Below are 12,887 nucleotides of genomic sequence, written 5' to 3' on the forward strand. Positions count from 1 at the left end.
AGCACATAATCACATTGGATGTAATATGGTGGAGAAATAGGAAGACTGTCATAATGAGCAGGAAAGAGTCTTTGGACGACCTTCAAACCTGTCTCTACTAGTTAGTATCGCAGATCATGTTGTTGTGAGGCTATGAGAGGATGAGGTAAGAATGAAAAATTATTTAGTTATGTTTTATTAATTATGTTGATTTATAGTTACTAGCACAAATGTATTTGTTAGGATCTTGGAGAATTGAAGTTGGTATCCCATGGTAAAATTTTAAGCAAATTTGGGTTTCCCCATCTTCAAGTTGAGGCTTTTGTGCTTAATTATGAATTGTTGCCTTTTGTGCAACATAAGTTATGAGGTGGTAGATAAGGGGTTGATTTCAGCCTTTGTAGAGAGGTGGTAGCGGGACACTAACACCTTCCACCTTCCCATTGGTAAGATGATGATAACGCTCGATGATGTGTTGTTTTTACTACATCTCCCCATTGTGGGTCATGAGTTTTCTACGTACGTCACCCTGGAATTTGCTGAAACTTCAATTGTTTTGGTGCATTTGATTGGGGTTGACTAGGGTGATTAAACATCAGAGATGAGGCAATGTCGAGGGACACACATACAAATTAGTTGGTTTTGAGAGGTGTATGAGGAGTGTGCGTACGACAAAGTTGGGAGTGTGTTGCGAGGGCATACTTGTTGCATTTGGTGGATGCACTATATTTGATGATAAGAATGCTACCTCCATCTCTATTTCGTACTTGTTATTATTTCATAATGTACAAATGTGTGGTGGATACCGTTGGGGAGTTGCCGCATTAACACATAAATATAAACAAATAAGGAATGCGTTTTTTTTCCTAGACAAAACAATTGGGCGATTATGCTACTTTCATTCAGGTATGAGACAAACAACATTAATGTTTGTTAGGTTCATTATACATGAATAACCTTTTTGTTCAAATTACACAAACATGAATATATGAGCATTTCTTGGGCATGGGAAGGAGGGATATAAATCTCACCTATGATGAGGTACACCCGCGTACAACGTGATACCTCATAGAATGACACATATATACTTTTGGTGTTGTCTGGGTGCAGTTGGATGCTCTAACCCATGATGGGTGACTTGGACTCCATATGATGACCACCGCCCCACTAGGCCCTTTGAGTCTATACGTTATTTTCTAGGTACATTCGATTGGGCTAGTCAAGTTAGTGACATTTCCTGAGTGTGTGTTGTGTCAGTATAAGTATGAGCAAAATGTTCCTCGACCTATGATGTGGGGTGCTTTTGTTGTTATAGATGAAACAATATTACTCTTTGTCAACTACCTCGTCACATGTGTGACACTGACGTCTCATCCCTATACATATGTATCATAGTACATGTAGTAGTTTAAAATCACGTCACACCTATACATAGTGAGGGGTGTAGATTAAGATCGACCGAGTGTACACCCACATCATCATGACCGTTGTCCTCAAGATGACAAGAAATATCCCTCATCCCAATAAGACCATCCATGTGATGAAGATCAAAATAAAGAGGATTTTACTAATGGAGGAAGAGGCCATTCACCCAAACATTTAAAGTTCTTCCTTCTAGTCTTCTCAAAAATTAAAGAAGAATTAGTAAAGAGAGGATGAAGCCCAAAGTCAACAAGAAGACTACAAGCATTCAAGAATGATCTTCAATTAATATCTTTCTTTGTAATTTCTTTTGTATAAATTTGTAGAACATATAGGAGTAGTGTTTAGGAAGGTGCTAAGAGGGAAACCAAAAATACACCTCTTTTGTAAGTACCTTAGGCGTTAGTCTTTAGGAAAAAGCTAGAAGAAGTGATTTTTCCTTCTCTTGCTCATTTAGGCGCCAATTTAGGAATAGGCTAGAAGGTGACTCTTCAAATGTTCCTTCCTTTGTACTCTTGGCCGGTCTTATGTCTCTATATAAAGGCATGAAAGACACCTTCAATAATAGATTTGATATTTTGAGTGAAGAACCTCTCCCAAATTGGTGAGTGATTGAGAGACTTGTGTCTTCTCTTCTAGTCTCATCTTGAGTGCATTCTTGGAACCTCAAGTGGCAGCATCTACACTCATCTTGGAGCCTTACATCCTTCAAGTGGCGTGTTCATCTCCAAGAACTCCAACCACATAAGTTCCCTAGTTCTTTTCATCTTTTTCATCCATTTCCATTCTAAAACAAACTCTAAAACATGTCTTTGATGTTTCTAGTCATTTTAATCAGTTCATTTGTATCTTAGCTTACTTTTGTTCGGTTCATTTGCTTCCTAGTTTGTTTTAATCGGTTCATTTGCTTTCTAGCTTGTTTTAATCGGTTCATTTGTCATAATATGGGTTTCTATATGAGTTTGGCTTGGTTACTTGTGATTTGGTGAGTTCTAGAATGTTAAGAACATTGATCCAATTCTTAGAAAGTGCCTAATCATATTCCAACTCTTGTTGAATCCATAACATGTCTATATAATATCTTTATCATGTTATTGGAATCATATCATGTGGTATCATGAGTCTTAGGTGTGTTCTTGTGTGTTTGAGTTGTTTTTGGCACTTTTAATTCAAGAACTTTACATAGCATTCTGTTTTTAGGTTTATTTTTGAGTATTTTTTTGCTGTTTTCTTGTTCTTATTATATTGTGTTTGTGTCATTTTGATTTTTGAATCCTTATTAGTTTTGTCAAAGTCATGTTTCTCCAAAAATGTTATCACTTCTATGTAGTCCTTTTATTGATAATTTTTGTTTCTTGATTTTGTTTTGAGTACAGTTTCGTGTGTTTGTTTTCTTGATCCTTTGGTGCTTTTTCTTTTAGTTTTGAGTTCATACTTGTGTAATAGACCTATACAAGTTCTTACATATCACTTCTATTATGTCTTTTGAAGTTCTTAATTCTATTTTTCATTCCTGTTAGGTTTCCTCTGTTTTCTTGAAAACGTGCTGACTGTTTCGATTTATTTGGTTACTGGAATTTTTTGAAATTCTGGATTTGAGTTCTTCAAAGTGTTATATAAAGGTAGAAAAAAATAAGTACATCAAAATTCCAAGTACAAAAAAAATGATAAATGAAATATGATCGGTGTGTAATTCTGCCGAAAAAAATACAATAATCTGGCAGTGATTTTGCAAAATTTATCACAATTAATTGGCTTACTTTTTTGTGTAATTCCAGTGCCATTGTTGAGATAAGATCTTGAACTTTATGTGGTTTAAATTTCATAATCCAGTTTGCATTATACAGTTCCAGATAAATCTGTAAAGTCACGCACAATTTAAAAAAAAATTCCAGTAGTTCTGTTTTTGTTTTCTTCATTTATTCTAGTGCTTTTCTTTAGGATTCTTTTGTGTGCCTTCTTTTCATTGAGTACCTTATTTTTCTTGATTGTCTTTTCTTCACTATTCTTTGAGTTTGTCATATATCTTGTATTCCTTTTGATATAGCCTTTCTTGTTTACACCTTTTCTTGCTTGTCTTTTATTGTTCTTTAGAGTTTTGTGGTGTATTGGCTTTGAGAAAGAGTGCTTTTGCTTTGACATATTTCATTTGAGAGTTACAAGACCTCAAGAGCACATTGGTTGAGGGAAGTATTCTTTCTTGGAGTGACTTGAGTGACTTTTAATTTTCAGTACATCTCTATAATTGTTCTTTTTGCTAACCTTGTTTTTCTTAATATTGTTTGCTATTGTGTTTGCTGTTTTCTTTGTAAAATGGATACATATTCAAGTGCTGAATCTTCCAAGCCACATTCTACTCATAAGTCTTATGTTCTTAATGAGTTAAAAGAAGCAAAACAAGCCCTTGCTCTCAAAGATGAAGCTATGAAAAGATTGGAAGAAAGATTAGCAAAAGTTGAATTGAAGCAAGAAAGATCTTCCCATTCCATTCATGGCAAATATCATTCTTCTCGGCATTCTTCCAAAGATTCTTCCAATGCTCATGACCATGGAGAAGATTATAGAAGAAGGAGGCATCATCATCATTCCCATGGAGAAAGCCACCACCGTGAACAAAGACATCACCAAGAAGCATTGCCTTATTTTCAAACTGTAAAAGTCCCTAACTTTAGTGGTGATAGTGATCCTAATGTGTATTTAGATTGGGAGGCTAAATGTGAACAAATTTTTAAAGCCTATGAGGTCCATGAAGACCAAAAGGTGAAAATAGCCTCTTTAGAATTCATAGATTATGCCATGAATTGGTGGCATAGTATTGTAATGGACATTGGCTATAACAAGAGACCTCCCGTGGTCTCTTGGAACGATTTGAAAGAGTGTATGCGCCTTAGATTCGTGCCACCACACTTTAGGAAAGACCTAATGTTGAAGCTCCAACGGTTTCAATTAGGCACGCTAAGTGTGAATGCTTATTTTAAGGAGTTAGAAACGCTTTTACTTAAAGCAAACATGAAAGAAAGTGAGGAAGCTTTGATAGCTAGGTTTGTGAGTGGCCTATGAAGGGATATTCAAGATGTTTTTGAACTTCAAGAGTATTCATCTTTGGGTTCTTTAGTTCACCTTGCAATGAAGGTTAAATCCCAAATTGCAAAAAAAAATTCAAAAATTCTCCCAATGATGGCTACTACAACAACTCTTGGAAAAATAAAAAACCTTTTCCAAACCTTCCTTCTAAAGATTCTTCTTTCAACCCTAAGGAGTCTAAGCCTTCTACTTCTACTCATATATCACCAATCAAATCGTCTACTAAAAAATGTTTTAAATGCTTAGGATATGGTCACATAGCTTCTAATTGCCCTTCTAAAATGAATATGTTTGTGCATAATGGGGTAGTAGTTAGTGAGCATGATTCCGATTCATCTAGGCATTCTTCACCTTCTAAGCCATCAAATGAGATTGAGAGCGAAAGTCCTTGTGAAGGTGACTTATTGATGATAAGACGAATGTTGGGAACAATTCCAAAATCTTTGGATGATACCCAAAGAGAAAATATTTTTCACACCCGCTGTCTTATAACCAACAAGTTATGTTCCTAGTGGCCAAGAGTCTTCACCCATCCCAAAATAATTCAAAGTAGACCGATAACCACAGTGACCATCAACCTTCACATAAATGACATCCATTATGTAAGGATGACATCTAGAATGAAAATGATCAAGCATGAGACGTGGTTCGGGCTTCATGGCCACCTTCACTTTTTCCCTTGTCCTTGGTGGTTGATGAGCATAATTTCCTTAACACTTTTGAGCTTTAATAATAGATTCTTGTATTGTAATCATGAATAAGTCAAATGTTTTATTTTAAATTAATCTAATTAGGTTTATTTTGGTCTTAATTCACTACAAGAAATTGCCCATTTATATACCGATTATTACATACGGATCAGAATTCATATGTAAAGTGATCATTACATACGAATTTTTCTGTATATATGAATAAAAGTGATTACATACGTATTTTTCCTTATGTAAGCCAAAAATGATTACATATGGATATTTACATACGAATTTAATTCAATATGTAAATAGACGTTACATACGGATTTTTCCGTATGAAAGTCAAAAGTGATTACATGCGGATTTAAATAGTATGTAATTTTGGCGCCATGAAGCAAGAATAATTACATAGGGATTGTATCCGTATATAAAGTATTATATACAAAATATTTTTAATAATTGTAATAATAATAATATTGATATTAATGATAATATTGATATTAATATTTTTATTAATATTAATAATAACAATATTAATATTAATATTAATGATAATATTAATACTACTAATAATATTAATATTAATATTAATAATTATTATTATAATATTATTACTAATATTAATAATATTTTTAGTATTAATAATATTAATAATGTTAAAATTGAGGGCCTTAAACAGGAGGGGATGAATTGTTTATAAAAGATTTTCGTAAACTTTGAAGGTATAATGAAAGTCAAAGAAGAATCACAGTCAAAGGAATAAAAGAACCCAAGATAGAAAACAATTTTAGTTGAATTCCCGAAATTCAACCGATTGTTTCTGCGATTTAATCGGTTGTTTCTGTGATTCAACCGGTTGTTTTTATCAGCAGAGTGTAAAAACAACTAAAAACAGATATACAAGAGTTAAGGGAGAAAAAAAATCACACAAGCAATTTTATACTGGTTCACTCTTATACCAAGAGCTACTACATCCAGTTCCCAGAAACCTCTAGGTATCCATTAAGTAATCAAAAACCAGATTACAAACTCACAACCACCAAAGAAGTGATCTTGATCCCCTCAAGAACACACTTTCTTTGGCACACCACAAACACACCACAAATCAGAACACCCTCTGACTCTGTGAACACCAATACTTACAGAATTACAAATCAAGAAAGAAATAGGATAAATCACAACTAGTACAAATCAAATCAAAGTACACAACAAGTCCTACTTCACTCTTAGAAAAATATCCAAAGCCTTAAGCAATATTGGAGAAAACTTGATTTCAAAAACTGATATTGTAACCTTAATGCTAGGAGCGTATAACAGAACATTTATACTCCAATTAGCAGTAGAAAATATTTATTGTAAAATCTAAATCAATTTCAAATCATTTAAAGCAGATTTAACAAACTTAACCGAATTCGGCTAACACTGTTAAAAAAATAGTCGGTTGTTTTATCGAAATAATGAATTGGTTTGACAACAAAGTCAACCAAATTCAAATATGCCAAAACCAGTTTCAAAAACCTTAAGTATAAAAAACCGATTGAAATGATAAAACAATTGGTTGTTTTTTGGCTTCTTCATAAAACACTCTTTTAAAAAAGATTTGAGTTAAACCAACTTTGGATTCAAACTAAGAGTGAATTAACAAATCCAAACTACCCCAGAACACAACCAACTAAGCTAAAAACAACCTTAAAGCAATCCATGGAGATTTGGAGTCATCAAAGCTCTTCTTCAACAAATAATATTAATAATAATATTATTATTAATATTTATATTATTAATAATATAAATGATATTAAGTTTGACAGTATGTAATTTTAGATTTTCTTGTAATGATTGTTATTTCTACTAATTTTGTGTTTTAGTCATAGTAGATTGTATAATATTTCTTATAGGTCTAACTAGATAGTGTAATAGATGGATATTTTCTTGAATTTTTTAAATTAAAATTCCCATATTAAACTTACCAAAAACAAAAAAAATATGCTTCAAATATATTGTTCAAGTAATTTTTTTTAAATATCATTCATAGCATGTTGTGTAAAGAAAAGAAGAATATAAAAAGATCTTCAGAGGAATCGAAGGAGAAAAAAACATTAATATTTTTGTACTTTAATATTTTTGTTGTTGTAATCCTTTATTATTACTAAAATGTTTGATTTAGTAATGTCATTTTAATTCCTAATACCTTAAATTATATATCATATTAATATATTTCATTAGCAAGTCATATAAATTTAAAATTTATAATCTGGACTATGACTTCTAATGATATTAGTAAAATAAACAATTCAAAAGAATATTACTAAGAAAAGAAGAAAAAAAAGAAAAAGAAAAATTGGAATGATTGAATTCAAAATTGTGAGACCTGACATCACTTTTCAAAGTTCTGATTTCTTTTTTGAAATATTGTGGATAGCTCTGAAATGGCAATGAAAGCAAAACCAAAGCAATCATTCACCTCCCTCCCTGGTCCCTCTCTACCCTCATACATCCTTTTGTATTTCAATTCCTTCTTTCCCTCCACTTTCTGTCATTTCTCTTCTCTCTACACTTTGGCCTCACACACAATCTTATTTCACCCTCTGTTTTCTCTCTCTACCCCACCAACAATTCCACTGCCTAAACCATTCTTCAGCTTCAAAGTTTGCAGCTTTCACAACCTATTAGGCTCTTATTCTTGTTCCCCACACCGGGTCTTATCACACCATTTGAATGAAGGGCATTTGGTGATTGTGGTAGATAGCTATGGTTGCTGAAGCTTGGATTGTGAAGATGGGTAACCAGGTAAGTTCCAATCTCAAACACGCTCTTCTTCTTGAACTTTCTGCAAGGAGAAAGCACAACCCCAAAAGGCAAGATAGTGGCAGTAAAGAAGTAATTGGAATTCTTTCTTTTGAAGTAGCAAAAGTAATGTCCAAAACCATTCATCTTCACAGATCCTTGTCTCAGCCCGAGATTGTTAAGCTCAGGAACGAGATTTCCAACTTACAGGGTGTTCAAAACCTGGTTTCCTCCGAAAAGGGTTATCTTCTCGAGCTGGCTCGAGCAGAGAAGCTTGAGGAGTTGAACTGTATTGCTAGTGTGGTTTCTAGGTTGGGAAGGAAGTGTTCTGAGCCTGCCGTGCAAGGTTTTGAACATGTGTATGGGGACATTGTTAATGGGGTTATAGATGTGAAGGAATTGGGGTTCTTAGTTAAGCATATGGAAGGAATGGTGAGGAAAATGAATAGGTATGTTAGTGCCACCAGGAGTTTGTACAGTGAAATGGGGGTCTTGAATGATTTGGAGCAAACAGTAAAGAAGTTTCAGCATAACCAGCAAGAGGAGAGCAGAAGGGCGTTTGAGCAGAAACTCACATGGCAGAGGCAAGATGTGAGGCATCTAAAGGATATTTCACTTTGGAATCAGAGCTTTGATAAGGTTGTTGAGTTGTTGGCCAGAACAGTTTGTACCATTTATGCTAGAATCTGTATAATCTTTGGTGATTCTACGTGGAGGAAGAATACTACTAGTCTTGGGCTTAGTGGAGATTCACCACCCATGCGAAGTGAAAGTGGGTTAGTGTCTGGCCAGATTGGTGTTCCTTTGAGTTCTGAGAAGTTGAAAAGCAATCATAGCAAGAGAAATGGTCATGGTTATCATTTGGGTTCCACTGCCAGAACTGCTGTGGGAACAAGGGTAACTGCTAGTAAGCCTCAAATGGATATTAGGAGAGGTGAATTGCCATATCTTCAACTAGAAGATTTTGGTTTTCCTTGTGGAACAAGTCCGGGGAAACTTTTCATGGATTGTTTAAGTTTAAGCAGTTCGATTTCGAAATTTGATGATGACAATGATGATTATGTTGCTGATAGTGAGGACCAACATATTCACTTATCGAGCTATCATAGTATTGGTGTTGAGAATAAGGTCAAGAAAAGGGAGCAGTTGTACTATTCTGGAGATCTGAATCATGTTCATAGTGGTGTCCCTATCACAGGAGATCTAAGTTTCTCAACCTTTGGTCCCCAGAGTAGATTGACACTTAATGCTCCTCCTTCTACACTTGGAGGCTGTGCTCTAGCATTGCACTATGCCAATGTCATAACCGTGATAGAGAAGTTCCTTAGGTATCCACATTTAGTTGGCGAGGAAGCTAGGAAAGATCTATATCAGATGCTACCAACGAGCTTAAGGTTGTCTCTGAAAAGCAAACTTAAGACCTATGTAAAGAATTTGGCAATATATGATGCCCCTCTTGCTCATGACTGGAAGGTGAGTCTAGATGGGATACTCAAGTGGCTTGCTCCACTGGCCCATAATATGATCAGGTGGCAAAGTGAGAGGAATTTTGAGCAACACCAAATTGTTAGCAGGACATATGTGCTGCTATTTCAGACATTGTATTTTGCTGATAAGGACAAAACAGAGGAAGCTATGTGTCAACTTCTCATGGGACTCAATTACATATGTCGTTATGAACAACAACAAAACGCCTTGTTGGGTTGCGCAAGTAGTTTTGCTTTTGAAGATTGCATGGATTGGCAATTGCAATGTGGCGCTTTTCCCAGTTGATAGATTCTGAATATTGAAATCCTGAATATGATGAGCATTTCCTTAGTTTATATTTACAATACACATCATTTTGATGCGGCATGGAATTCTAAACTTTGTACATTTAGGACTCTTGTTGTTAAATGGCTTCAAATGGGCAAAGAGAAGGATCGTACTGAACTTGTAAATATGTTTTTTGTGCAGTTCACTTGATGCATACAGTATGCTTTGTTTATTTCTTTTGATTACACTGCTTGTATTAAGCTTTATTGCAACTGTTATTATTATGAATGACGCAGACTAATATTCAATTTATCCATGTCTTATTTCTTTGGTTACTGTCGATTTATTTGTGCATTTACTTCAAATTTTGTATTAAATAGTTTTTAGTTGTGATTTATTATGATCTGTTCAAGTTCCCATTTACATGTTTGAGTTGTTGAAGAAGTGCTAATTCAGAAATTGCGCTCTTCTTCGTTGGAGGTGTGTTTGGGTGTGAAAAAAATTTGAATTGTGAAACTTCAAATTTCAAACTTAATGTCCCTCTCAAACTTATACCTGGGCCTGTGTCAATATTGCGGTACGGGATCGTTAAACCTTTAGGAACTGGCAAATTCTTCCGGCACCATACCAATTACATTTTTCACCTAATCTCATTAAAATAACATAAATGTTCCTGCAAAATGATGAAAATGTCTCTGCAAAATATCGAAAATAATCTTAAATGGAAGGAGGATGTGGATAAAAAAAAAACTTTCATAACTTTTTTTTATAATACACTAGGTTATTAACCTGTGCTTGTAGGGAAAAGATTTTATCTATGAAATGGGAAAGATTATATTTATAAAATATTATTAATATATTAATAAATAATTAAATAAATGTAATTTATGTAGGTATATATTTTAATTTTTTTTTTGCAATAAAGATGCATAGAGATGTCTTATAGTGTCTTATATAAATAATTTTATACAACCTAAAGAAATTTATACAATATAACAAAGATACTAAATTTATAGAAAATAACAAAATACCAAATAAAAAAAAAAACCAAACATAAATTAGAAAAACAGAAATATAATAGTTATAAATATTAATAATGTTTGAACAACCTATATGGTTGCCCACATTAAGTCCAACTAAAATTAAAAAATTATCCTTTTTATCAGGCTTAAAAACAGTCCTGACTCCCAACTTCAAAAATAATTTTATCATTCTCCTAAAGTGAGTGTTCCCTACAAAATTCTTTCCATCCACTTCCCAATTTGACAGTCTTTTTGGGAACATTCCGCATTAAAACTTTACATTGCACCTGCTCGTTTGGTCCATGCAAAGTGACATTTTGGAATCCACCTCTTCGCATATAATCTGCAAAAGTCACAGACAAATCCTACACAACAATAAAAAGTTAAATATTTGAAATTGTGAAAAAAAATACATTTTCATTTAATATATGTAAATCAAAAGTCAGTTATAAAAAAAAAATACCAGATTACTTGCTGTGCACTGGGAAGCAGTCAAAGTTAGTGTAAAATGCACAAGTGCATGATAGGTTAGTGAGCTTCGACTTTCAATCTCTAGAAAAAAATCTACGACAGTATTTTCGGACAACGTCATCGTTACATCAAAAATAGCTATCCCCACGTAACAGAAGAGAATTTGATGAGATCCTTCTTTTAACGCGTACAACTTACGCATTTCATCGCAACCTTGAACGATCAAGGGATTGTGCAGGTGCATATTACAACGTACCTTGAATATGTTTCCTCTTTGATCCGCAAGAGTCCATATACAATCCAGATCCGTATCAAATATAATTGCGAAAGCCCGATCCACAAAAAAATCGTACTATGATAATATAAGCATAATATGAGAATGCAGACAAAGAATATTGATGCATATTTGAACATACATGTGCACATTATATATTCATTTTAATATATGATAAATTTAATTCCAAATTAACAAAAATTACATTTTATAATTAGAATTTTAATTTAATTTATTTTTAAATAGTTAGCATATACATTTAGTATGAAGTAGGAATATGTTTTTCTAAATTTTGAGAAATGACAGTGATAGTAAATAAATTGTTATTTTCCATTATGAATGAGAAGTACAGAAAACCATAGGAAGAAGATTGGGTCAACAATGGATTTAAAATGTAAGAGTTTGAAAAAGACTTCAAGAGTTAGGTATACGTTTTAATGTGAATTAAGAAATGAGGCAACACATCAATCCAATCCAGCAGAGCAGAGTGCATGCCTAAAAAATGCACCCTCATGAATAAATAAATATTTTTGTCGTTAAATTCCCCTTCACACATATCCCTATCTAAAAAAATTAATAGAATTCCAAATAAAGAGGGTGCATATTTGAATGCACATCATAAATTTATTTTAATATATCATATTTTAAATTCTAAATTAGCAAAAATTAAATTTTATAATTAAAATTTTAATTTAATTTATTTTTAATTTGTTAGCGTATACATTTAGTATGAAGTAGGAATACATTTGTCTTAATTTTTGAAAATGACAATGATACTAAATAAATTGATATTTTGCATTATGAATGAGAAGTACAAAAAAACTATAAAAATAATATTGGTGCATATTTGAACATACGTGTGCACATTATAAATTCATTTTAATCTATGATATTTTTAATTCCAAATTAACAAAAATTAAATTTTATAATTAGAATTTTAATTTAATTTATTTTTAATTAGTTAGCATATACATTTAGTATGAAGTAGGAATACATTTTTCTAAATTTTGGGAAATGACAGTTATAGTAAATAAATTGCTATTTTCCATTATGAATAAGAAGTACAGAAAACCATAAAAAGAATATAGGTGCATATTTGAACATACATGTGCACATTATAAATTCATTTTAATATATCATTTTTTTTAATTCCAATTTAACAAAAATTACATTTTATATTCACAATTTTAATTTAATTAATTTTTAATTAAATTGCATTTTATATTCTCCTAAATGCTTTGATTTATCATACCAGAGAACAACTCCACAATGAACACATTCAATTGATGGTTGACCAACATAAAAAAAATCTGAAAATTTCAAAAAGAATCATAAAATTATCTTTCTATAATACACATGCTAAAACGTTATACTGAATCATTAGTTATATTAAGATGTACTTTG

The 12,887-nt window shown here is 32.6% G+C and overlaps 1 protein-coding gene across 1 annotated transcript; it reads left to right on the forward strand.

The window, feature by feature from the left end:
- Positions 1–7,609: 7,609 nt before the first annotated feature.
- Positions 7,610–10,032, forward strand: LOC137828900 (uncharacterized). The gene has a single exon (XM_068635646.2). The coding sequence runs from the start codon at positions 7,926–7,928 to the stop codon at positions 9,732–9,734; it is 1,809 nt and encodes a 602-aa protein (XP_068491747.2). The 5' UTR covers positions 7,610–7,925; the 3' UTR covers positions 9,735–10,032.
- Positions 10,033–12,887: the final 2,855 nt, after the last annotated feature.

Source organism: Phaseolus vulgaris, chromosome 7 (genome assembly GCF_051622355.1).
Source record: "Phaseolus vulgaris cultivar YP4 chromosome 7, ASM5162235v1, whole genome shotgun sequence".
Lineage (NCBI taxonomy): Eukaryota > Viridiplantae > Streptophyta > Magnoliopsida > Fabales > Fabaceae > Phaseolus > Phaseolus vulgaris.